This window comes from Rhinatrema bivittatum, chromosome 9 (genome assembly GCF_901001135.1).
Source record: "Rhinatrema bivittatum chromosome 9, aRhiBiv1.1, whole genome shotgun sequence".
In the NCBI taxonomy this organism is placed as follows: domain Eukaryota; kingdom Metazoa; phylum Chordata; class Amphibia; order Gymnophiona; family Rhinatrematidae; genus Rhinatrema; species Rhinatrema bivittatum.
The window spans coordinates 164181249-164205235 of record NC_042623.1 but is presented as its reverse complement, the minus strand read 5'-3'; the positions used below and the strand labels follow the sequence as shown (position 1 = coordinate 164205235).

General features: G+C 43.6%; 1 protein-coding gene across 8 annotated transcripts in view; it reads left to right on the top strand.

Annotated features, from left to right (window-relative positions):
• GIGYF2 (GRB10 interacting GYF protein 2) overlaps positions 1–23987 on the top strand; it is a 444297-nt gene that overhangs the window by 255672 nt on the left and 164638 nt on the right. For 7 of the 8 annotated variants that reach the window (XR_003858724.1, XR_003858723.1, XM_029616694.1 and 4 more), the window contains 4 exons: positions 10265–10477; positions 10586–10791; positions 11854–12013; positions 12413–12579. Coding sequence is in view for 6 of the 8 variants with exons in the window: in XM_029616694.1 (XP_029472554.1) it covers positions 10265–10477; positions 10586–10791; positions 11854–12013; positions 12413–12579 (746 nt within the window). In the remaining 2 variants the exon portion in view is untranslated. The remainder of the gene's footprint in view (positions 1–10264; positions 10478–10585; positions 10792–11853; positions 12014–12412; positions 12580–23987) is intronic. The other variant, XM_029616693.1, reaches the window with a different exon arrangement.

Here is a 23987-nt window from a genome sequence, read left to right as displayed (position 1 = left end):
GTACTTCTGGTGGCCCCGGACTGGCCAAGAAGACCGTGGTACGCGGACATGCGAAGACTACTGAAAGGGACCCCCCCTGCCACTACCTCCACACAGAGACCTGCTCCAACAAGGGTCGATCCTCCATGAGGATCCAGCTCGATTCTCTCTTATGGTCTGGCCTTTGAGAGGGCTCACCTGAGAGAGAGCGGATACTCGGGGGCTGTAATCGACACCCTACTCCGAGCACGCAAGTTTTCCACATCTCTAACATACGTAAGGATTTGGAGAGTATTCGAAGCCTAGTGCGAGGACCACGACATCATACCATGCTCAGTCAAAATTACTGCTGTCTTGGAATTCCTAAAGAACGGCCTACAGAAGGGATTGTCCCTCAACTCCATCAAGGTACTGGTGGCCGCATTGTCATGCTACGGAACCGAGAGCAATAGCATAGCCTCTCACCCGGATGTTTCACGCTTCCTGAAAGGAGTCAAGCACATCCGCCCACCACTAAAGTGGCCGGTGTATTGGATACCATGCCACAGACCCACAGCGCTGGCTCTTCAGCATGGACATTGCTCACATTGACTCAGTCAAATTCTGGCACCACTTTTCCGGCACGGAAAACAGCTGGTACCAAGCAGCCAAGGAAAAAATCTAGTAAACAGAAGAATCTAACAGATTCTGCACAGTCTCCATCATTGCTGGAGCCACATGTTTTTTCAACCACAGTAATGAAAGAGCTAGGACTACTTTTCCCCCAACTATCTGAACTGCTACTCATCTGTACAAAAACTATAGACTGACTTCATCAAGGCTTATGCTGATAAACAACCAAATGAGGAAAAAGCCATGAAAAAACAATATTGGACAAACTGAAAAAGAATTAGAAGCAAAGTGTCTATCACTGCCTCAGGGTAAAGAGGGAAGAACCAATCGCAATATCTTCAGACATCATTCTTATGCAATATCTTCTCATCATTCTTACGTAAACTCCCATTCAAGTCACTCATATGTATCGAGATTTATACGATGATTTACTGGGAGGAGGAGGATCACCAGATCTACCTTCCGATCTATTCTTCCTTCATACAGAAGATATCTCAAAAGGATGAAGACCATCACAACTGAATTACAAGGAGTCTTAGAGCTTGTGAATTCCTAAGCAGCTCTTCATATCCTTTGACCAATCCAAAAAAAGGATTTTCCAGTACTATGCACCACTTTCAAGATAGGTTACAAGTTGCATACATGCCTATGAGTGCAAACTCAAGCCATGTTCCGCAGATTGTAAGGGAACATCAATTAATAGTTGCCTCCTCTACATTACCTCACCTCAACTCATTATCACTACAAGATAGCTGTAGGGCAGTGATGTGGTCAACAGTAAACATTCACAAAACATTACTAAGAGTCACATTCTGATGCTAAATTTGGACAATGTGTACTAACATTTTACATTAATGCTCCTGCAAAAATAAAAAGGGGGAAGAGGGGAGAACTAAACACAATTTACTGCAATGCAACACTAAATTGGGGACTCTCATCTTATGATGCTTGTCCATGGAGAAAGTGAAGTTGCTTACCTTAACCAGTATTCTCCATGGTCAGCAGAATATAAAGCTACACAGTCCCTTCCTTCCTCCTTGGGAAGTTGAATTCTAAGCTAGAAAACAGACTGTGGGAGGTCACGCAGTGATGCTAGCGCAGGAAGTCCTCTGCATGACCAGAATGGAATCTAGAAGTTTCTGTGCTAGAGGAGAAAATGGACCAAAACGGCCCATCTTGTGCAGCTGTATGTTCTGCTGTTCATGGAGAACACCTGTTAAGGTAAACAACTTTGCTTTCTATTGGATTCAGGTTTGAGCTAGGACTGGGTCATACAAGGACACTCACTTTCTTCTTGCCGCACCTGTCCATTGTTGTTTTAACTCTCAGTTTAGGATAATTATCCTGCTGATAGGTGAATTTTCTCCCCAGTCCCAGGTCTGACAGACTAGAACAGGTTTTCTTCCAGAATCTGCCTATACTTTGCACCGTCCTCTTTCCTTTGAACTTTACAAGCCTCCCTGCTCCCGCTGCTTCAAGAAATCCCACAAGATAATGTTATCATCCACCATACTTTACTGTAAGGATGGTGTTAGCACAATAAAAGTGAATTTTTTTTTTCAATCACACACATTGCGTAGCTCAGAGATCAAAAAGTTCCGCTTTGGCCTCCTCAGACCACAAAACCTTCTCTCATATGCATGCAGTATACCTTAAATCTTTTTTTTTTTAGATTTATGCAAATTATGCAGATCATATGGCTTTTCTTCAGCAGTAGCTTCCTTCTTACCACCATTCCATATAGGCCATGTTTGTGGAGTAATCTTGAAATTGTCAATCAATCAACAATTTTCCCAGTCTCATTCTTTTAAAGTAATCATATGTCTCACAGTGACCGTCTGCAGCAGTTTCCTTAATCCATAGTTACTGACTTTATAGGGATAGCCTAATTAAGGCAGTATTTTGGTGGTGTCACACTGTTTCCATTTTACAATGAGGAACCAGACCATGCCCCAAGGGATATTCAAACAATGAAGTTACTTATCTGAAACACGAGATCTCCAATGGATAGCAGGATGTCAGTCCTCGCATGTGAATGATATTATATGGAGCCCAGCAGGGAACTTTGAGTTCAAAGATTCTAGAAGTTTTTGGCATGCCCTGAACATATGCAGCGGTAGCCATCTCACTGCCTCCCAGGCCCGGCAACTCAGGCCATGATAAAAAGCTAAGAGTTGGAGAAACCAACTCCAAGGAGAGGCTGGAGGGAGACGTGAGGACTGACATCCTATTGTTCATCAGAGAACTCCTTTTACAGGAAAGTAACTTAATTTTCTCCAAGGACAAGCAGAATGGCATTCCTCATATGTGGGTATTTCCAAGCTACAGACTGCCTCAGACCAAAAGGTGAAAACATAACCGTGCCAAAGGCACAACTGATAGGCCAACCTTATATAATTTGTTTTAATCCCCTCTCTCTTTTTTTTTTTTTGAGGCAATATGACAAATAATTGGCTCTAGGAGGAAATGGAGTTGGGTTCTACACCTCAAAGAGACTCCATAGGACAGTTTTAAAATACAGTTTTGCAGCAGTAGCCCTTGCCAAAAACAAGGATGCATTCTTGAATGCATGGAAAAAAATCCCACTTCACCGCTTCTGAACAAATGCAGTCAGAGCTATAGGCACAGGGAGCTTTGACATGACTCTCCAGACCCAGATCCTCCTGGGCAACAGAAATGCACAATACACTAACCAAGAGAAAGAGTACTTTTGTCCATAGACATGACAGGTTTTTAGTGACAAGAAGAAACCCGAGGAGACTATCTGGAGCTGTAGAGCCCTCCAGATGGATTTCTTGTATCCAAAGAGGATTAACAAATTGTCTCTAGAGACTTATGCACAACATTAGTCAGGGACAAGAGACTTGCATAGAAAACCTATTTAGGAAAAAACTTCTAAGAAGGTGGGAAAGGCACCAAAGTCTGTGGCAGATCCCCCTTTCATTAATAAAAGCCTGACCTCCCAGGTCACACATAATGTTACAAGAGTGCAATGGCACGAAAGAACCTCTAACCACCGGGCAAACACCATGCTGAGTTCTCACAAGGTTCAGCAGTGAGCTTCAACTAAAGCCCATCCAATATAAAACACATGTAAGATTGTCCTTTGAAAAACGTATGTACCAAGTGATGGGATAAACACCAATTTCAACCAAGTGAGATAGAATCGCATGGTTAACCTACAGATGTGAAAATAGAGAAGGTATTTTAAACGGATTTCTGGTAAAGCAGAGGCAATGTTCCTTGGACCTTTTCTCAAGCCAGATGCCAAGATCTCTTCTTCTCATGGCATGGCCTCCTCTGAATGCCCAAGGAATAGAAGAATGGCAGGTGCTACTATCCTAAAAAAAGAAATTAAAAAAAATAAAATAAAATAAAAACTTGTTTGGCAGACTAGATGGAACATTTTAGTCTTTGTCTGCTGTCGTTCACTATGTTACTATGGTAGACAGACTATGGTGGCTACAGGAGTAGAAAAGCAGCTCCTAAGATGTAAACATCAACGATGGGCAATTCCCCAAACTTACTTACTTCCTGATGAATCTGTCTCAATCAAAAAGGTTTAGCTTCTTCTCAATATACATATGGTCAAGTGAAATGAGTGATTCAAATAAAACTGAATAAAACCCTAGCCTAAGGTAAGAATAACCTGAGGCAAAAGTCAGGAGGAACTTCTTTGTTAAGAGATGGAAACAGTAATGCCACAGGGTTTTGTTCCTGTGGAAATCTGGATTCTTCTCTACCCAGAAATCAGCGAGGGTTCCAGACTCAGGTTCAGGCTGACCATCAAGACAGACTCCTTGCCCAGTTGCATAGGACTTCAAGTCCTATCATTAAAGACAGACTTGTTCTTTAATAGAATGGCCTCCTATTAGATGAGGTAGAGTTAAGACCTTTATGGACAAGGACCACTTTGTCAGTCAATAAATCTTTACAACCTTCAGCTTTAACTTACTACCCTCCACTGAAGGAGGAACGTGAAAGTCCATAAGTGACCCACTTGGGTGCTGAGCCTTTTATGCAAGCTTCCAAACCCAGGATGCATGGTTAAGGTGAGGGGTATTAGACTACTTTAGAATAAATCAGCCACCTGGACAGTGCATACCTTGTGACTGAATGTGTAGATGTTGATCAAGATGCAGAGAAGACAAAACTATTCACCCCTTACAGATCAGCATACAATGGCATACTTGACACTGATTCGATTGGAATAGTCATAAAGCAATAATGGAGAAATTATTTACCTGATAATTTCATTTTCCTTATTTATTTATTTATTTGTTTATTTATTTAGTGATTTTTTTATATACCGCGGCACGTTAATAACATCACCTCGGTTTACAATAAACAATAACATTAGCAACATGCTTTACACACAATATGAAATAGTGCGAACGTATTATATATCAATTAAGAACAATCATAGTAACAGAGAACGATAAAACTAATGATAATAATATTCCAGTGTTCAATGTCATTTTAGTAGTAGATGGGAGGTAAGAAGTCGTAAAGTAAAGTTTAGCAGCGGGATAAAATAAATAGTCGAGTGATAAAATAAATAGCCGAGTGATAATGGATCAGAGAATAAGTAATTGGCGTTTCAGAAACAGATGCTTATTGGGTAAACGCTTGTTCAAACAGCCAGGTTTTGAGGTTCTGCTTGAATTTCTTATGGCAGGGTTCTAGACGCAGGTCTGTGGGCATTTTGTTCCAGATGTTAGTTCCGGCAATCGTAAATGAGCGGTCTCTAGTGGCAACGTGTTTGATGTGTTTAAGTGAAGTGGAGGCGAGTTTGGCTTGGTGCATTTTCCTTATTGGTCTTTTTGATGTGCGGAAGATAAAATGATCAGAGAACCTTTGCATATCTTGGTTGTATATCAATTTATGAATGAGTGTGAGAACTTTGAATAAAATTCTAGATGCTACTGGAAGCCAGTGAAGGAACATGAGAGCCGGAGTGATGTGTTCATGGTGGTGCGTGTTAGTGAGTAAGCGTGCTGTAGCATCTGTAGTGGTGGTATGGTGTTTTTGGGGAGACCAAGTAGTATGGCATTGCAGTAATCTAGTTTTGACAGTATTGTAGCTTGTAAAACTGTCCAGAAGTCATGTGGATGTAGAAGCGGTTTAATTCTTTTTAGAGTATGTAGCTTGAAAAATCCATTTTGGATTGTAGCCGTAATGAATTTCTTAAATGAGAACTGATTGTCGATGATAATGCCAAGGCTGCGGACTTGCTGTAACTTGAGAGAATCCAGTGGTGAATGTTGAAAAGGGTTAGAGGAGATGTTATTATGGGATGAGATGATGATGAGCTCTGTCTTGGTAGTGTTTATTGCCAGGAAGTTTTCAGTAAGTAGTTTTTTTTATTTCCACCAGAGCGGTATCCCAGATTTTTAGAGCATTAGGAAGGGAATCGTTGATGGGGATGAGGATCTGTACATCATCTGCATATATAAAATGTGGGAGATCCAGTTTCACCAGGAGTTGACAGAGAGGAGATAGGTATATGTTAAAAAGTGTAGATGAAAGAGCAGATCCTTGTGGAACACCTTGTGCAAGTTTTCTGGGTTTTGATACATGGTCGTCTATTTTAACACTGTATGTTCTGTCCTTCAGGAAAGATTGGAGCCAGGATAGAGCCGTGCCTGCAATGCCAATCTGTGAGAGGCGGGAAAGGAGGGTGTTGTGGTTTACAGTGTCAAATGCGGAAGAGATATCGAGAAGAGCCAGTAAGTAGGAATGACCAGTGTCAAGGGTTTTTAGAATAGAATCAGAGAGGGACACTAGCAGAGTTTCTGTACTATGGTTCTTACGGAAGCCATATTGTGATGGGAAAAGTAATAGATTTTCGTCTAGAAAGTCTGTGAGTTGTTTGTTGATGACTTTCTCCATAATTTTAGACAAGAAAGGGAGGTTTGAGACTGGACGATAGTTGGCAGGTTCTGAAGGATCCAAGTCAGCTTTTTTGAGCGTAGGTTTTATAATTGCATGCTTGAGCTGTGTTGGAAAAATACCAGACGATATAGATTTGTTTATAATATTAGTAATGGGAGATGCAATTCTTGTAGGAATGGCGAGTAGTGTTTTTGTTGGCATTATATCAATAGGATGTAAGGCTGGTTTGATTTTTTTGAGAATCGTTTCAATTTCTGATGCTGTCGTAGCTTCGAATTTTGAGTGTGTGACTGAGGTGCTTATGGAGTTAGTAGTCATTAGGGATACTGTTGGAGAGGGCATAGTGAAGCGAGTCATGATATTAGCAACCTTGTTGTGGAAGTAGGTGGCTAGCTTCTCACATTTGTTTTTATCTTCATTGTCTGCGTTGGTGTTTATAGGTGGGGTGATTATACTAGAGACATATTGGAAGAGGGCCCGCGGGTTGAACTGGTATTGGTGGATTCTTGCTGTATAGTAGTTTTTCTTGGCTTCATCAGTGGTTTTACGATACTGGTGTAGTAGAGATTTGTATTTTTGTAGTTGTGCAGTATCCTGGTTTCTGCGCCATTTCTTTTCCAATTTGCGAAGTTCGAGTTTCATTATTCTAAGGTCTGTGGTGTACCAGGGTTTTTGATCTTTCTTCTCAGCGCCGACCTCCTTCGTTATTAGTGGACAGAGTCGATTTGCACTGTTGCTGGTAAGTTGATGCCAAGAGGAACAGGCGGAGTTGGCGTCAGAGAGGTCTAGTTTATGGAGATCCTCTGTAATCGCCTCAATAATGTCTTCAGTTTTGCATTTTTTTCTAAAATTTATTGTTCTTTTCTTAGTGGGTGGCGTGTGGGGGTTGCAGTTGAATGTGCAACGAGTGTCAACTCGGTAGTGGTCTGACCAGGGTATGGGGGTGCATTGGGGGTGTTCAGTACGTAAGAGAGAGTTCGTGAAAATAACATCCAGGATGTGTCCTGCCTTGTGTGTGGGGCCCGAGACCATTTGTTTAAATCTGAGGGCATTTAGCGTAGAAAGTGTGGCTTCACATGCTGGGGTGAGAGGAGAGCGGTCAAAATGGAGGTTTAGGTCTCCTAGGATGATGGCCGGTATGTTGATGTCATTGTGTTTAGTAATATATTCTGTAAAAAGTGAAGGATTTTTTCCAATATGCTAGGGGGAGCATAGATTAAACAAATTTGTAGGTCTTTTGATTTAAAGAGACCAATCTCAATCTTGTGAAGAGGTGAGGTGGGTTGCAGAGTGAGATTGTATTTCTTTTTTGCAGCCAGTAGAAGCCCGCCTCCTTTCTTTTTCGGTCTTGGAATTGAGAAAATATTGTATAAGTCCGTTGGTAGTTGATTTATTATGGAGACATCTGAGCTTTTTAACCAGGTCTCAGTAATTGCACATATATCGGGGGATTCATCAATAAGTATATCACCTAGTATGGTGGCCTTTTTTTATAAGGGATTATGTGTTCAGCAGTAGGATTGAGAAAGTTATTAATCCTATGATTTGTGTGATGGGAGAAGTCATAATTGGAATGAGTGAATTGTAGTATGAGGTGTTAAGCTTAGTTCTCATAATTTTGGTGGAGAAGTTCAAGTATTTGAGAATTGGAATGTGGGAAGTGTTCATGGTGAAAGAGGTTGGCCTAGTTTTAATCAGCTGCTGTAGTATGAAATCTGTCAGCAGAATTTAGGCCAAGTATAAATATTTGTCAGAAGAAGAATTTTTTAAGGCAGGGGTGCTGGGCGTATGAAGTCAGAGACTGGTTGGTTGCTGAGTGCTGGGCGAATGAAGTCAGAGACTGGTTGGTTGCTGAGTGCTGGGCGAATGAAGTCAGAGACTGGTTGGTTGCTGAGTGCTGGGCGAATGAAGTCAGAGACTGGTTGGTTGCTGAGTGCTGGGCGAATGAAGTCAGAGACTGGTTGGTTGCTGAGTGCTGGGTGAATGAAGTCGGAGACTGGTTGGTTGCTGAGTGCTGGGCGAATGAAGTCAGAGACTGGTTGGTTGCCGAGTGTTGGGCGAATGAAGTCAGAGACTGGTTGGTTGCTGAGTGCTGGGCGAATGATGTCAGAAGCAGAGTGCTGGGCGAATGACGTCGGGGGTTGGTAGGTTGCTGAAAGCTGTGGAAAGATCTGTGGGGAAAACTTCAAAGACTGTAGCACACGAAGGGAGTGCACGAAGGAGCGCACAAAGGGGCAGGCCCCTTTGTGCGCCTGCCCCTTTGTGCAGTAAGTAATTTCTCCATTTCCTAGCGTGTAGCAGATGGACTCAGGTCCAATGGGATGTATAAAAGCTACTCCCGAACTGGGTGGGAGGCTGCCCGAGACCCACTTAGTACTGCCCTTGCAAATGCTGTGTCCTCCCGAGCCTGAACATCCAGGCGGTAAAACTTGGAGAAGGTGTAGATGAAGGACCATGTCACCACCCTGCAGATCTCGGCGGGTGACAGCATTTTGGTTTCTACCCAGGTCACCGCCTGGGCTCTAGTAGAATGGGCCTTGACTTGTAGAGGCGGCGGCTTGCCTGCTTCTACATAGGCCGCCTTGATGACTTCTTTGATCCAGCAGGATATGGTTGCTCACGAGGCCACTTCCCCCTTGCCTCTTCCCGCTGTGAAGGACGAATAGATGGTCCTTTTTTCGTACGGGTTCCGACATTTCCAGGTATCTGGATAGGAGTCTGCTGATGTTGAGGTGGCGTAGACTTCGAGCCTCTTCCGAATTCTTATGCTCATCTGGCGATGGTAGCGAGATGGTTTAGTTGATAATGGAAATGAGACACTACTTTGGGGAGGAACGAGGGGACCGTGCATAGCTGGATGGTTCCCGAGGTGAGACGAGGAACAGCTCATGGCAGGACAGTGCTTGTAGTTTGGATATACGACTGGCTGAACAAACTGCCACCAGGAATGCTGTCTTCAAAGTTAATAGTCGGAGAGACAGGCCGCGGAGAGGTCTGAAAGAGGCTCCTGCTAAGAAATCCAGGACTAGGTTGACTTGGATATGAGTGTCAGAAGATTCCTCTTTCACCTCCGAGGTGTTAAAAGTGGGTTTGGCAGTGTCCCACTATATTCAGGAGTAGCTTGACGATATCCCATTTGTTTGGACTAGTCTGAGTGGATGAAGAGGAAGGTAAAATTAGTTATTACCTAATAATTTCCTTTCCTTGAGTCCAGTCAGACCAATTCAGGACCATCCCACTACCATCCCTTTGCTGCCAAATTTCCCAAACTCTTCAATCGAAATTTGAATTAATATGTGAAAGCTATGAAATATTTCAAGGCAGGTGAGAGTTTTACTCTGTAGTTTTTTGTTTTCTGCTTTCTTTTTTTGGAAGTCCTCTGATTGTTTAAACAAAAAATTTGAATTGAAGTTGTCCATAGTTTAGCCTGTTACAGATAATACGGGCAGGCTAAAGACAGCATAGATGTGTAGAAGGGCTGATATCAGCAAATCTGTTTATCTGTCTCCATCTGCTGGTCAGTGAGCATAACTCATTTGTATGGACTCAAAGAACTTTCACCATTGTTCTCTCAATATGAAAGTGTAGAGTATGTTGTATAGATCGGTGAAACAAGCTCCTACTTTAATGCATTGTGATTTGTATTTTTTTTTCAGCAGATTGTGAAAAATGTGCAAGGGTGTGACAAGTTTTACAAGGTGCTATTTCATACAGAATACATTGTGTACTGAAAAATTTTCAACTCCATCATGCATTCAAACAATTTGACATTTTACAGAGCAAACGGCGTCGGCAGTAGAAGAAGTCAGGACTTCATCACCAGCCCATTGCTCAGGCAGTCCTCCAAAACCCCAGCTGCAAGAGCCGGTCCCCTGCAGCCTAGCTAAGAGGAAGGAGCAAAGATCTCCAGAACCAACAGAAAAACTAGAGGTACAAAAAGAGAGTGCACTACAGAGTACGCTACCACCCAAAGCGCCTAGCAAAGTGGAAGGTATGTAGGTACATGTCTGCCCTATACTGATGTTTCATGCTGTCAGTACTTGACCACTTGGCTATGCTGTGTCACTGAAGTTCTTATTTCTCTTTTTCCTTCTTACAGAAGTAATACCTGCTGCTTCACCACCTGTGCCACAGATTCCACCAGATGCACCTTCTACTTCTATTCCCCTTCCTCCTCGTTCTTCTCCCATTTTTTGCCAAGGTCCGGTCTCCCAACTAGGTCCAACACCAGTTAATGCTGCTCCAGGAATGGGGAACATTCCCACTGATCTGGATGATGATGAGGGACTAAAACACTTGGAGCAGGCAAGGATCCTACATGCAGTTTATTCTGCTGGTCTCACACTACAAAGTGAAGTCTTTGTAGGTCGTAGAACTGGCCACACAATTTTTGAGACAGCTGTGTAATAAAATCTTTGATCAAATGAAATAATTATTGGATAATTATGATGTGCATAAACTTTTGAGACACTTAAGGAGGCAATTTTCAAACTATAAACATTGCTGCAAAGTTCTCTGGTACCTTTTACTCATGATCTTTGCTCCAATTTTCAAAGTGAGAATATGCTCTTTTTTTCATTTTGAAAATTGCCCAGGGGACAAAGTATTTGCAGACATTTGCTCCTGTTTTTCTGCAGAAACTTTTCCCATTAAAAGTTTTATATAGAAACACTGTTTTGTAATACAGCTAAAAGCACACATTCTATGAAACAATTGCACATACTTATAGCTGGGTACTGGGTGAAAACTTTTTCGAAAACCCTTTAACCTGGTTACGCTTATGATAATTGCCCTCTTTTAACATCCAGATGTTCCTTTATCATGTCAAGAAGAAACCCATGCAGTTCTGTCAGCTCATGTCCAACATTTATTATAGAAACATAGAAATGATGGCAGAAAAGGACTAATTGTCCATTCAGTCTGCCCAGCAAGCTCCTGGAAGTTTCTGCCATGCCATACTAGTCACCCCCATACTTATCAGTTTCCCAGACCGTCAAAGTCAGGGCACTTGCACTTGCTGTTTGAGTCCAATTCCCCGTTACCTTCTGCCGAAGAAGCAGAGAGCAATGTTAGATTTGCATCAAGAGTTTCAGGCTTATTGATTATTCATGCTTATGTCCAACAAACAGTTTAATAACCAGGATCAGTACTGCTCCGAGAATCCTACAAATTGAACAAGTATGGAGATATGTAAACAAGCTCTTTTTGTTTGTTAAAGTCTGAGCATCTCCATTAAATTTAATGGCATCTCCATTAAATTGCTTTTTAAAGGCTTCTCCTGTCCTAGTTCTTTGTGGCCCTGCTATGTTAATTGGTCTGTGTCCGACTCTGCATTCTATAACTGAATCCTATCCTTTCTTATTGCAGCAGGCGGAGAAAATGGTAGCATATCTGCAGGACAATGCACTAGATGATGAAAGACTGACAGCAAAAATCAGGGAGCACAGAGCCAAAGTAATGTCTATGCCTCTGTCCCATGAAACACTGCAGAAATGGTTCTACAAGGATCCTCAGGGGGAAATTCAGGGTGAGTCACTCCCAGATTATGATCCTTTTCAATCTTCAGAAAGAAAATTGATATAGTTTTGCAAGAAGGAGTTTAGGGATAACACAGCCCTTTGTGAATGCTCTGAACACCAAACAGTTCAGAAAGGAGAGAGCCAGTTAGCAGAGTAAAATGTATTACATTTTTGTCTGGAAACTCAGCAGTACTTGATAAGGAAGGATATCACTGAAACTGTTTGCCTAACAAACTATATCTTTTTGATTGTTTTGTTTGTGAGGCAGAGTTCCAGATATAACATCTCTGGAGAGTAGAGGGAACATGATTCATTTTATGCTATACAAGCTGAGTTTTTCTGCACTGAAATGGAAAAAGTAAAGACATTCCTCAGCCCATTTCCATCACACTGTGTGGGTTTTCCAGGTCCCTTCACTAACCAGGAGATGGCAGAATGGTTTCAAGCTGGATACTTTACCATGTCCTTGCTAGTGAAAAGAGCATGTGATGAGACTTTTCAGCCCCTGGGAGACATCATAAAGATGTGGGGACGAGTGCCCTTCACACCAGGCCCAGCACCACCACCTCTGTTGGTAAGTAATACATAATGCAACAGTGCTATAAATTGGCAGAGATAAGACTGATGATAATGGCATGTCAGATTAAATGCCCCACTACTTATGGTGGTTATACTACTGGCAAAATTTGAGAGAATTGTACATGCCAACTGTCTAAATTGTTTTCCAGAGATATTTTCAGTAAATTCACGTAAATAAATTTTGTGACTAGTTACATGGTAACAGAAGAAGCTTATCAAACTCCAAGTTTGAGATTTACTACTCTGCTTGATGAATAGCATCATATTTGAATCATTTACTCCAACCATCTTTCTTTTCAACCCTGGCAAAACTAGGCTTCAAGAGCCTGGACTCTATATTCTGCAAAGTGGGGAGTCCAAGTGAATTGTGTAAAGCCTGAAGACATAACCAGTTCAAAGGGGGAAAAGCTATATTTTGTATTTGAATTTGTAACCAATTTTCTCCTAGGACAAGGAGGATGGTAGTCCTCACCGATGGGTGACATCATCAGATGGAGCCCAGTACAGAAAACTTTTGTCAAAGTTTCTAGAAGCAGTGACTGGCACACTGAGCATGCCCAGCATGCCACTATCCGTGTGTCCACGTGAGATCCCCCTTCAGTCTCTCTTTTTCCATGGTGCAGTTGCCTCGCGGTTTCTTGGAGCTCGGCTTCTTTTGCCTTTTTGTGCTTAAATTCACAATTTTTCTCCCAGTCCATCATCAGTTCCCCCTTCGCGGTCCTTATCGGTGCCCCCAGTCATAGACCGTGCGCCGGCTGTTTTTCATGGCGATGTCTGGCTTCCGTCGGTGCCCCCCAGTGCCCGCAGACCATGTCTATCACAGATCCGCATGAGGTTTGCATCCTCTGCCTGGGGGCATCTCACCACATCTGAGGGTGTCAGCTGTGCAATCATTTGACCCCCTAGGGCTGCTGTGCTTGACTCGATAAAATGGAGAAACTTTTTGGTCCCAAAAAGTCTACTCCATCCACACCCGCATCAGAGTCATCGACACCCAGGGGTTGAGGGAAGCTGCCCGATACACTCCTTGGTGTATCCTGGTGTCATCTAAAGACTGAGGGGATGGTGTTGCAACCGTCCCTTCCCGACGGCTTCATTCCGCCTACCTTGCTTTCTTTGCACTTCCTCTCGCTATGGATGGATGCCTGGCTGCCATGGCGTCTGCCTGCCATCATCTCCGGCATCCCCCGACCGGCTTGGGCGCTGCCTCCCTCCATGCTCTGCGCGGCCCTCACTCTTATTTCCTACTTGGCGCAAACCTCAGGGGCATCCCCCTGTGATAACATCATGCTGCCCGGATATTTAAAGCCTACGATGTTTGCTAGCCTTTGAGTTAGCAAGGAGAATCTTACAGATGGGATTCGCTCTCCGTAACCAGCTACTCTGCCTCTCCAGTCTTCCATTGGACTCAACGCTAATGGGGTACCCGCTCCTCGGGGGGCCTCACTTGCTTTCCAGATCACTCAAAGGCTAGCCCAAACATGGGCCCTCGCTCCTCGAGGGCCCATGTTCCCTGACTCGCTGCCTGCTCCTACCTTCTCTTCTGCCTGGAAGGATTCGCTATCTTCAACACCAGTGAGTACTACCATCTTCACCTCAGAGCTGTTCCCTGGAACCAGGTACTCGCTCCGCGAGGGCCTGCCTCCGTTCCATCCCTACTGCTATCCTCTACGTGGAACCACTGTGTGAGTAAGAACATGCCATACTGAGTCAGACCAAGGGTCCATCAAGCCCAATATCCTGTTTCCAACAGTGGCCAATCCAGGCCATAAGAACCTGGCAAGTGGCCAAAAAAAAAGTCTATTCCATGTTACTGTTGCTAGTAATAGCAGTGGCTATTTTCTAAGTCAACTCAATTAATAGCAGGTAATGGACTTCTCCTCCAAGAACTTATCCAATTCTTTTTTAAACACAGCTATACTAACTACACTAACCACATTCTCTGGCAATAAATTCCAGAGTTTAATTGTGCGTTGAGTGAAAAAAAACTTTCTCCGATTAATTTTAAATGTGCCACATGCTAACTTCATGGAGTGCCCCCTAGTCTTTCTATTATCCGAAAGAGTAAATAGCCGATTCACATCTACCCGTTCTAGACCTCTCTTGATTTTAAACACCTCTAGCATATCCCCCCTCAGCCATCTCTTCTCCAAGCTGAAAAGTCCTAACCTTTTTAGTCTTTCCTCATAGGGGAGCTGTTCCATTCCCTTATCATTTTGGTTGCCCTTCTCTGTACACTTTCCATCGCAATTATATCTTTTTTGAGATGCAGTGACCAGAATTGTACTCAGTATTCAAGGTGCGGTCTCACCATGGAGCAATACAGAGGCATTATGACATTTTCCTTTTATTCACCATTCCCTTTCTAATAATTCCCAACATTCTGTTTGCTTTTTTGACTGCCGCAGCACACTGAACCAATGATTTCAATGTGTTATCCACTATGACGCCTAGATCTCTTTCTTGGGTAGTAGCACCTAATATGGAACCTAACATTGTGTAACTATAGCATGGGTTATTTTTCCCTATTTGCATCAGCTTGGACTTATCCACATTAAATTTCATCTGCCATTTCAATGCCCAATTTTCCAGTCTTATAAGGTCTTCCTGCAATTTATCACAATCTGCTTGCGATTTAACTACTCTGAACAATTTTGTATCATCTGCAAATTTGATTATCTCACTCATTGTATTTCTTTCCAGATCATTTATAAATATATTGAAAAGTAAGGGTCCCAATACAGATCCCTGAGGCACTCCACTGCCCACTCCCTTCCAGTGAGAAAATTGTCCATTTAATCCTACTCTCTGTTTCCTGTCTTTTAGCCAGTTTGCAATCCATGAAAGGACATCGCCACCTATCCCATGACTTTTTACTTTTCCTAGAAGCCTCTCATGAGGAACTTTGTCAAATGCCTTCTGAAAATCCAAGTATACTACATCTACCGGTTCACCTTTATCCACATGTTTATTAACTCCTTCAAAAAAGTGAAGCAGATTTGTGAGGCAAGACTTGCCTTGGGTAAAGCCATGCTGACTTTGTTCCATTAAACCATGTCTTTCTATATGTTCTGTGATTTTGATGTTTAGAACAGTTTCCACTATTTTTCCTGGCACTGAAGTCAGGCTAACCGGTCTGTAGTTTCCCCTATCGCCCCTGGAGCCCTTTTTAAATGTTGGGGTTACATTAGCTATCCTCCAGTCTTCAGGTACAATGGATGATTTTAATGATAGTTTACAAATTTTTGCTAGTAGGTCTGAAATTTCATTTTTTAGTTCTTTTAGAACTCTGGGGTGTATACCATCCGGTCCAGGTGACTTACTACTCTTCACTTCCCTATCACTTCCTTTTCAGCCCCCTGCTGCTCAGGTGATCCTTACCACGATGCCTCCAACCTAGGCTGGGGTGCCCATGTCAACGGCCTTCGCACAAGGAGTATGGTCGAAGCCCGAGGCGAGATGCCAGATAAACTTCCTAGAACTCCAGGCAATGCGGTATGAGCTCTACTCATTCTAGGACTGCCTGTCCAACAGGGGTCGTCTTGATACAGACGGACAACCAAGTGGCCATGTGGTACGTGAACAAACAGGAGGGCATAGGCTGTCTTCTCTGTCAGGAAGCAGTCAGATTTGGGCCTGGGCCCTGTCAAGTTCCATGCTCCTGTGCACGATGTACCTGTCAGGGACGGAGAATGTGGTGGCAGACTGCCTCAGTCGGACATTCCACCCCCTCGAGTGGTCCCAAACCCCTCCATGACGCACAGGATCTTCCGCCAGGGGGGTCTGCCGGATGTAGACCTCTTCGCGTCCCCTCTGAACCGCAGAGTAAGCCATTTCTACTTCCTGTTCCGGGAGGACCGGGAGCCGGCCATAGATACCTTCACCCAGTTCTGGAATGCAGTTCTTCTATATGCGTATCCCCTGATTTCACTCATAGGCAAGGACCCTCATGACGTTCTGGGGTCATGGCAATCAGGATCAACAGGACGGAGGCGCCATGATCCTGATTGCCCGGCATTGGCCCCGGCAGGTCTAGTTCCCGATCCTGCTCGACCTGTCATTCAGGGAGTGCATACCTCTGGACACCTCTCCCAACCTAATCACACAGGATCAAGGCAGGCTATGCCACCCGAACCTCCAGTCGTTGGTTGTCACAGCCTGTAGGTTGAAAGGCTAGTTTTACAGCCCCTGGACCTCTCAGACAATGTCTCACGGTCCTGGTAGCTTCTCGCAAGCCTTCTACATGGAAGTCCTACCAATTGAAGTGTAAGAGATTCTCGATCTGGTGTGCGGAGCAGGGTCTCGACCCTTTTACCTGTCCCACGCCTTGGCTCCTAGACTATTTGTGGCGTCTCTCAGAGTCGGGTTTATAGACTACTTTGGTCCGGGTTCACCTGAGTGCCATTAGTGCCTACCACCGCGGAGTGGGTGGCATTCCGATCTCTGTGCAGCCTTTAGTGGGGTGCTTCATGAGAGGCTTACTCCAGTTCAAGCCTCCATTGTGTTCTCCTGTTGTGGCCTGGGACCTCAACATTGTGCTAGCGCGACTCATGCTGTCTCCATTTGAGCCTCTGCACTCCTGCAAGTTTAAACACCTCACCTGGAAGGTTCTCTTCCTGGTGGCAATAAATTCCGCTCGCAGAGTCAGTGAGCTGCATGCCCTAGTGACCTATCCGCCTTATATGAGGTTCTTCCACAACAGGGTGGTGTTGTGCACTCACCCTAAGTTCCTGCCCAATGTGGTGACTGACTTCCATCTGAATCAGTCCATTGTACTGCCTACCTTTTTCCCAAAGCCCCCACCCCCACCGAGGTGAGCGGACAGTGCACACCTTGGACTGCAAACGTGCTCTCGCTTTTTATCTGGAGCGCCCTGCAGCCCACAGGCGATCCACCCAACTCTTTGTCTCCTTTGACAAAATAGACTTGGGGTAGCAGTGGGCAAGCAGACTGTCTAATTGGTTGGCAGATTGTATTGCTTTCTGCTATGAGCAAGCGGCCATACTCTAGAAGGCCATGTGACAGAGCACTCTGGGCCATGACAGCATCCGTGGCCCACTTCCGTGCTGTTCCAATTGCGAACATCTGCAAGGCCGCAATGTGGTGTTCCCTGCACACATTTGTAGCCCACTCTTGTCTGGACAAGGATGGGTCAACAGGATAGTCTTCGGCCAGTCTGTCCTCCGCAACTTGTTCCAAGTGTGAGAACCCAACTTATCCCTACCTAGAGCCCCTTCTGTGAATCAGGCTGTTCCATTGTTGCCAGCAGCACCCCTGTTGTTGTGCCTGTTGCACGTTATTGGGTGTCTGTTGGCCTAGTGTATCTGGGGACAGCCTGCAGCTTGGTATTCACCCATCTGTGAGGACTACTATCCTGCTTGTCCTGGGAGAAAGAGTTGCTTACCTGTAACAGGTGTTCTCCCAGGACAGCAGGATGTTAGTCCTCAGGAAACCCACCCACCACCCCGCGGAGTTGGGTTTGCCTGTGTTTTGTTGTTTTATTTTTTCGCTCATCTTTCTGCTTTGATATGAGACTGAAGGGGGACCCCGAATGGCTGTGGGGATAGTGGCATGCTGGGCATGCTCAGTGTGCCGGGCTCCATCTGATGGTGTCACCCACCTGTGAGGACTAACATCCTGCAGTCCTGGTAGAACACCTAAGAACATAAGAAAATGCCATACTGGGTCAGACCAAGGGTCCATCAAGCCCAGCATCCTGTTTCCAACAATGGCCAATCCAGGCCATAAGAACCTGGCAAGTACCCAAAAACTAAGTCTATTCCATGTAACCATTGCTAATGGCAGTGGCTATTCTCTAAGTGAACTTAATAGCAGGTAATGGACTTCTCCTCCAAGAACTTATCCAATCCTTTTTTAAACACAGCTATACTAACTGCACGAACCACATTCTCTGGCAACAAATTCCAGAGTTTAATTGTGCGTTGAGTAAAAAAGAACTTTCTCCGATTAGTTTTAAATGTGCCCCATGCTAACTTCATGGAGTGCCCCCCAGTCTCTCTACTATCCGAAAGAGTAAATAACCGATTCACATCTACCCGTTCTAGACCTCTCATGATTTTAAACACCTCTATCATATCATACAGGTAAGCAACTCTGCTTTCCTCCAGATAAAAGATGGGAATTTTACTCCAAATAGTACTAATCCTCAAGCAAATGGGGTATCAAGGGTGGGGGGTTTAGGGGTGACTTCTTTCCACCCTAGACCAGAGGGCATTGAGCAAGTATCTGGTAAGTGAAAAGTTCAAAACAGTTTCCTTTGGCACTGATTCCCTTTCTAGAAAAAAGGGGCCCGGCTGTGCTATTTTGATCTAAAAGATTTCTAGTTTTCAGGAAGTATCTCAGATTGGTAATAGGGTAATACCACCTCCCACATTACGTGCTGCCTTTCGGCCTGTTAGCGTCTTGTATGTTAGAAAATGCTGCACATCTATGCAAATTGGGAATGCACATTTCTCTCTACGTGGATGTTTGGATGGTCAGACATATCTCAAGGAGGTGCTATATGATCAATGAACAAAAGCCACCTGGATGTTGGAGTTGTTAGGTTTCATCATTAATTACCCCAAATCCCATGTGAGCTCTTTATCTCAATTGGAATTTATGTGAACTCTGCAGGACACAATTTAGGTGAAAGCCTTTCTTCCGTAAGAAAGGATTACCATGTTCAAATCCTCTGTGGAGTGGATAAAAATGAGCCAGCAGTGGTTAGCATGAGATGTTGAGGTTGATGAGCCTCATAGCATCAACAGTGCATATTACTCCTTTGTCATGTCTTTATATGCAAAGAATCCCATGAACCCTAGATCTCAGTAAATTCAAGCTACTCAGGATTTTCAGGACAGCATTCAAAATGCCCAGCTTCTGATGGATTCTTTATCCTGGTGGCTGATTCTGTCCAGTCTGGCCAAGGGATTTCCTTTTCGTATTCCTCCACTACAAATTGTCCTAATCATAAATGCATCCAGCTTGGGCTGGGAGTTAAAATAGAACTGCTTACCCAGGGCCTCTGGTCTACTAAAGAGAAGTTTTATCAGTTAAACTTTCTCTAAATAAAGGCAGTAAAGTATGCACTAAAGGCTTTCAGGGATTGGTTGTCCAACAAAATTGTCCACATCCAAACTGACAATCTGGTAGCAATATTCTACATCAGCAAGCAATGAGGAACAGATTTCATACATCATATGTCAGGAAACCGGCCGGATGCAACACTGGACCTTTTCCATGTAATGATCCTCAGGGCCATGGATTTGATGGGTGAGAAAAATGTCCTGGTGGACAGACTGTCGAGTCCTGGAACCTCACAAATGGTCCCTGGACATGGGAATAGAAAGCCTTGTATATGGCAAGTGTGGCTGTGTCTCTTTCGAACAAAAAGGTCCTGAGCTTCTGCTCCAGGAGAGAGGTGCAGAGCAAACTAGCCTTGAATGGGTTCTTCCTAGATTGGGGACAAGGCCACCTGTATATGTATCTTCCATTTCTTCTAGTGGCGAGGACCTTGCTGAAATTCGGAAGAGACTGGGGGGACTATGATTTTCATTACTCCTTATTGGTGGAGACAGATTTGGTCTCTACTCCAAGTGATCCAATCAGGTTGGGGAATTTCCTAATGCTTATCACTCAGGATCAGAGGATGTTACAATATTCCAATGTTGCGTCCCTGGCTCTCACAACCTGGATGTTGACTACAGTAGTTATCCTTGCAACCCCTGAATCTGTCCAAGGATGTGTCTTGTATTTTGGTTTCTAGGAAGGATTCCCCAAGGAAATCCTGTGGTTTTAAAATGAAGCAGGTTTGCTGTGTGGAATGACGGAAAGGCCCTAGATGCTTTCTCCTGTTCCACACACAAATTGCTTGAAATACCTTCTATACCTCTCAAGTCTGGTTTTGGAAACCAGCTCAGTTATGGTTCATCTCAGTGCAGTTGGTGCTTATGACCAGTATGTTGGAGGGTAAACCCATCTCTTTTAGTTGTCCATTTCATGCAGGACTTGCTTCAACTGAAGCCAACTATCAAGCCTCCCACTGTGTCATGGGACCTTAATGTGATATTGATCTAATAGATGAAAGCTCCCTTTAAGCCTCTGGATTCTTATAAGCTTTAGTATCTGATGTGGAAGGTTGTTACTTTGGTGGCAGTCACCTCAGCATGTAGAAGTCAGTTTCAGGCTCAAATGATTTATCCACCTTATACTTTTAGCAATAGGGCAGTTCTGTGCATGCATCCTAAGTACCTGTCATGGAAGTGTCGGTATTCTGCCTAAGATTGACTCCTCCATGGAGAAGTTCTTGCCACACATTCATGTTGCACTCTTGCTTGAACAGGTACTACTGACACAACAGTAAGCTTTGCCAGTCTGTCCTGCGGAGTCTCTTTGAGATGAAGAACCCAACTCCATTCCTGCTAGGGCCCATTATTTTGGTTCCAGGCTAACCAACAGGGAAAAAAAATAAAAAGGGGGAGCAGATTAGAAAGTATAAAATGGTCTGTTGCCACCAAAAATGATTTTTCCCTTTGGCATGGTTCTTTGTTTATTTGCCCCTTTTTGTTTGGAGCAGGACCTTTAACATGTGTCCTCTGAGAACACATGTTAAAGGTAAGCAACTCTGCTTTCTGTGTCGCCTTGAGTGTCTACCCTGTTGCAGATTTTTGTATCATCTGCAAAATGGCAATCCTTTCCCGATAGTCCTTCCTCAGTATCGCTTACGAAAATGTTGAAAGAGCCAATCCAAGGATTAATCCCTGCGGCACCATTAGCATAATGCTCATTTTTTCATACTGAACTTTTTACCACTACTGTTTGTTGCCTCTCCATCAACCAGTTTCTAACCAGGTAGTCACTTTAGTGACCATTCCAAGGGTGCTCAGTTTATTTATAAGTTGACTATGTGAAATGGTGTCAAGAACCTTACTGAAATCCATGTACATTCCATCTAACTCTATATCCTGATCCAACTCTGTGGCCATTCAGTCAAAGAAATTGATCAGATTAATCTGAAAAGACCTATCTCTGCTGAAACCATGCTGCTTCATGTCTTGTAATCATTCAATTTCAGAAACTTACTCCATGGACATTGAAGATTTTTGATAGTCACATAGTACTAAAAAGTCCTAATGCATGACTATTCTCAACCATTCTCAAAATAAATTATGCCATGCTGGTGTATTATGAAGGCTATAATTAGTGGAATCTCAAGCCGCACATAGTTTAGAGTGTGAACAAACATAGATTGTCTGCCTTCAGTTGTGTCATATGTGATTTTATTTAGAAACTTCCTTTTTGTTTTATTTACCATAAAAGCACATTGTGCAGAAAAATGTCAAAACAGCATAACACTATCAGAATCCTTCATACCTTCCTTCATACCTTCCAAAAACCTCATGATAAAAGAATAGAAAACACACAACTAGGTAATAGTCCACTGATAGTCTAACAATGTTTCAGAAAAGTTTAGAACCAAGATGAGTGCACAAAGAAATGATTCAAAGGAGAAATAGAAATTATAATGAGCATGTTAACTAAATATTAGAGTTGGCCATACAAAGAATTCCTTCCCTTTTGGCTAGTTCAAGCCCAGATCTCCACAATTCTGAAGTGTCAGGTAGTCATCCCTAACACAATATATTGATTTTTCCATTGCCCACACATGATAGACTAATTGAATTGAAGACTCTTTAGAGCTGGACTTCCCAAACCTGTCCTGGGGACTCCACAGCCAGTCATGTTTTCAGGATACCCACAATGAATATGCATGAGATTAATTTGCATACACTGAGTCTCCATGGATATGAAAATGTATCTCATGCATATTCTTTGTGGACATCCTGAAAACCCTACTGGCTGTGGGTTCTCCAGGACAGGTTTGGGAAGGCCTGCTATGGAGGATCTGAATGGAGGATTCCAGTGGTGAACTACATTGTTTGGTTGCAACAAAAAGGTGAATTACTCCTAATTGGTAATCCTAAAAGAATTATCAGAGCATCTTTAGGAAGTCATGCCTCCATCTTATAAATCCACAAAAATAGGTCCAGCCAGAAATAGGTGCTAATGACCACGTTCACCAAATATGAATAAAAGGGGTTTCTTTTCATTATTTCGCCAGCACAAAGAGGAGGATGTCACTTCCCATTTCATATAATGAAGTCCATGTATAGTACCAATTATATACCTTATTTTATAATTGTTCTCTTTGGTTAGGACACTTACGGAGTTTCCTCTATGCAGTCTTTTACAATACTTAGCCATTGTTCTCTGGAGACAAACAGGGTTGCCAGTCCCTTGACCATGTATCAGCACCAAATTGACTAGCAACTTTCCAAGTTTTCTTGAAAGACAGCAGCTTTTCTCTACTTCTTCACAGCAGTTCTTGTTCTGGAGAAAAATCTATCAGTTCCTATTTGTCTGCTATGCTTGTCAAACTTGATTCTTTCTGAGACTCTGCAATTTTTTGCTGAGAAATCTTATTTAATCTCTAGCTCTTTTGAAAAACTACCCTTTTCCTCCTAGCGTGTAGACAGATAAACTCAAGGACCAGTGGGTTTATACTTTCTTGCCAGCAGATGGAGACTGAGCAAGCTGACATCACAGATAATGGAACCCCAGCCTGCCAGTATTCCTCCGTCTCCAGCAGATGGTGGACATGCAGCTCCCAATGGGGATTGCTTTGAAGCTTTTGGAAGGAGAAATTTGAAAATCATAATTAAGGAAAAGAAAGCTCTGCTCTCCTGCGGTGAAACCTAAAGGTACCTCCCCCAGTTGAGAATTCCTGAGGTGATTTCTGTGGTCCCTCAGAAGTGTGCCTTGGTCTGGTAGCTGGATTTCCCAACATGAACTTAGCTGCTAGTTCAGCTGAAAGAGAGCAGGTGCAGGGGACCTAGAGTACCGGTGACTGCAGATGCCATCTCCCCCCCGCAGCTGGAGACCATTTCTGTACTCAGCTGGAAAGCACTGAGCTCAGCAAGGTTAAAAATAAATAAATAAATAAGAGAAGTTTTAACTATTGAATCAGACAGAGGGGTTTCAGGACTTCCTCCGGTCTCTGTGTTCGGTGTGCCATACCAATGTTTGTATGGAAACAAACATTGGTATGTGCCATACCAATGTTGGGTATGGCACATACCAATGTGCCATACCCAACATTGGTTGGGTATGGCACATTGGTATGTGGGGAACTGGACAGCCTGGCAGATTGAGTGGCCTCCGGGGGGCTAGGCATTGCGCCTAGGTTTTTTTCTTGCATGTCGTGTAGGCCATGGCGGTGTTTTTCACTCACTACTGTGCATGCTCTGCTGCCCTCTACAGGGTGTCAGTGTGAGCAGTGCATTGGCTCTGTGCACGCGCTGTGCGCTCAATTTCTGGGCGTGCTTTTTACACACACAAATT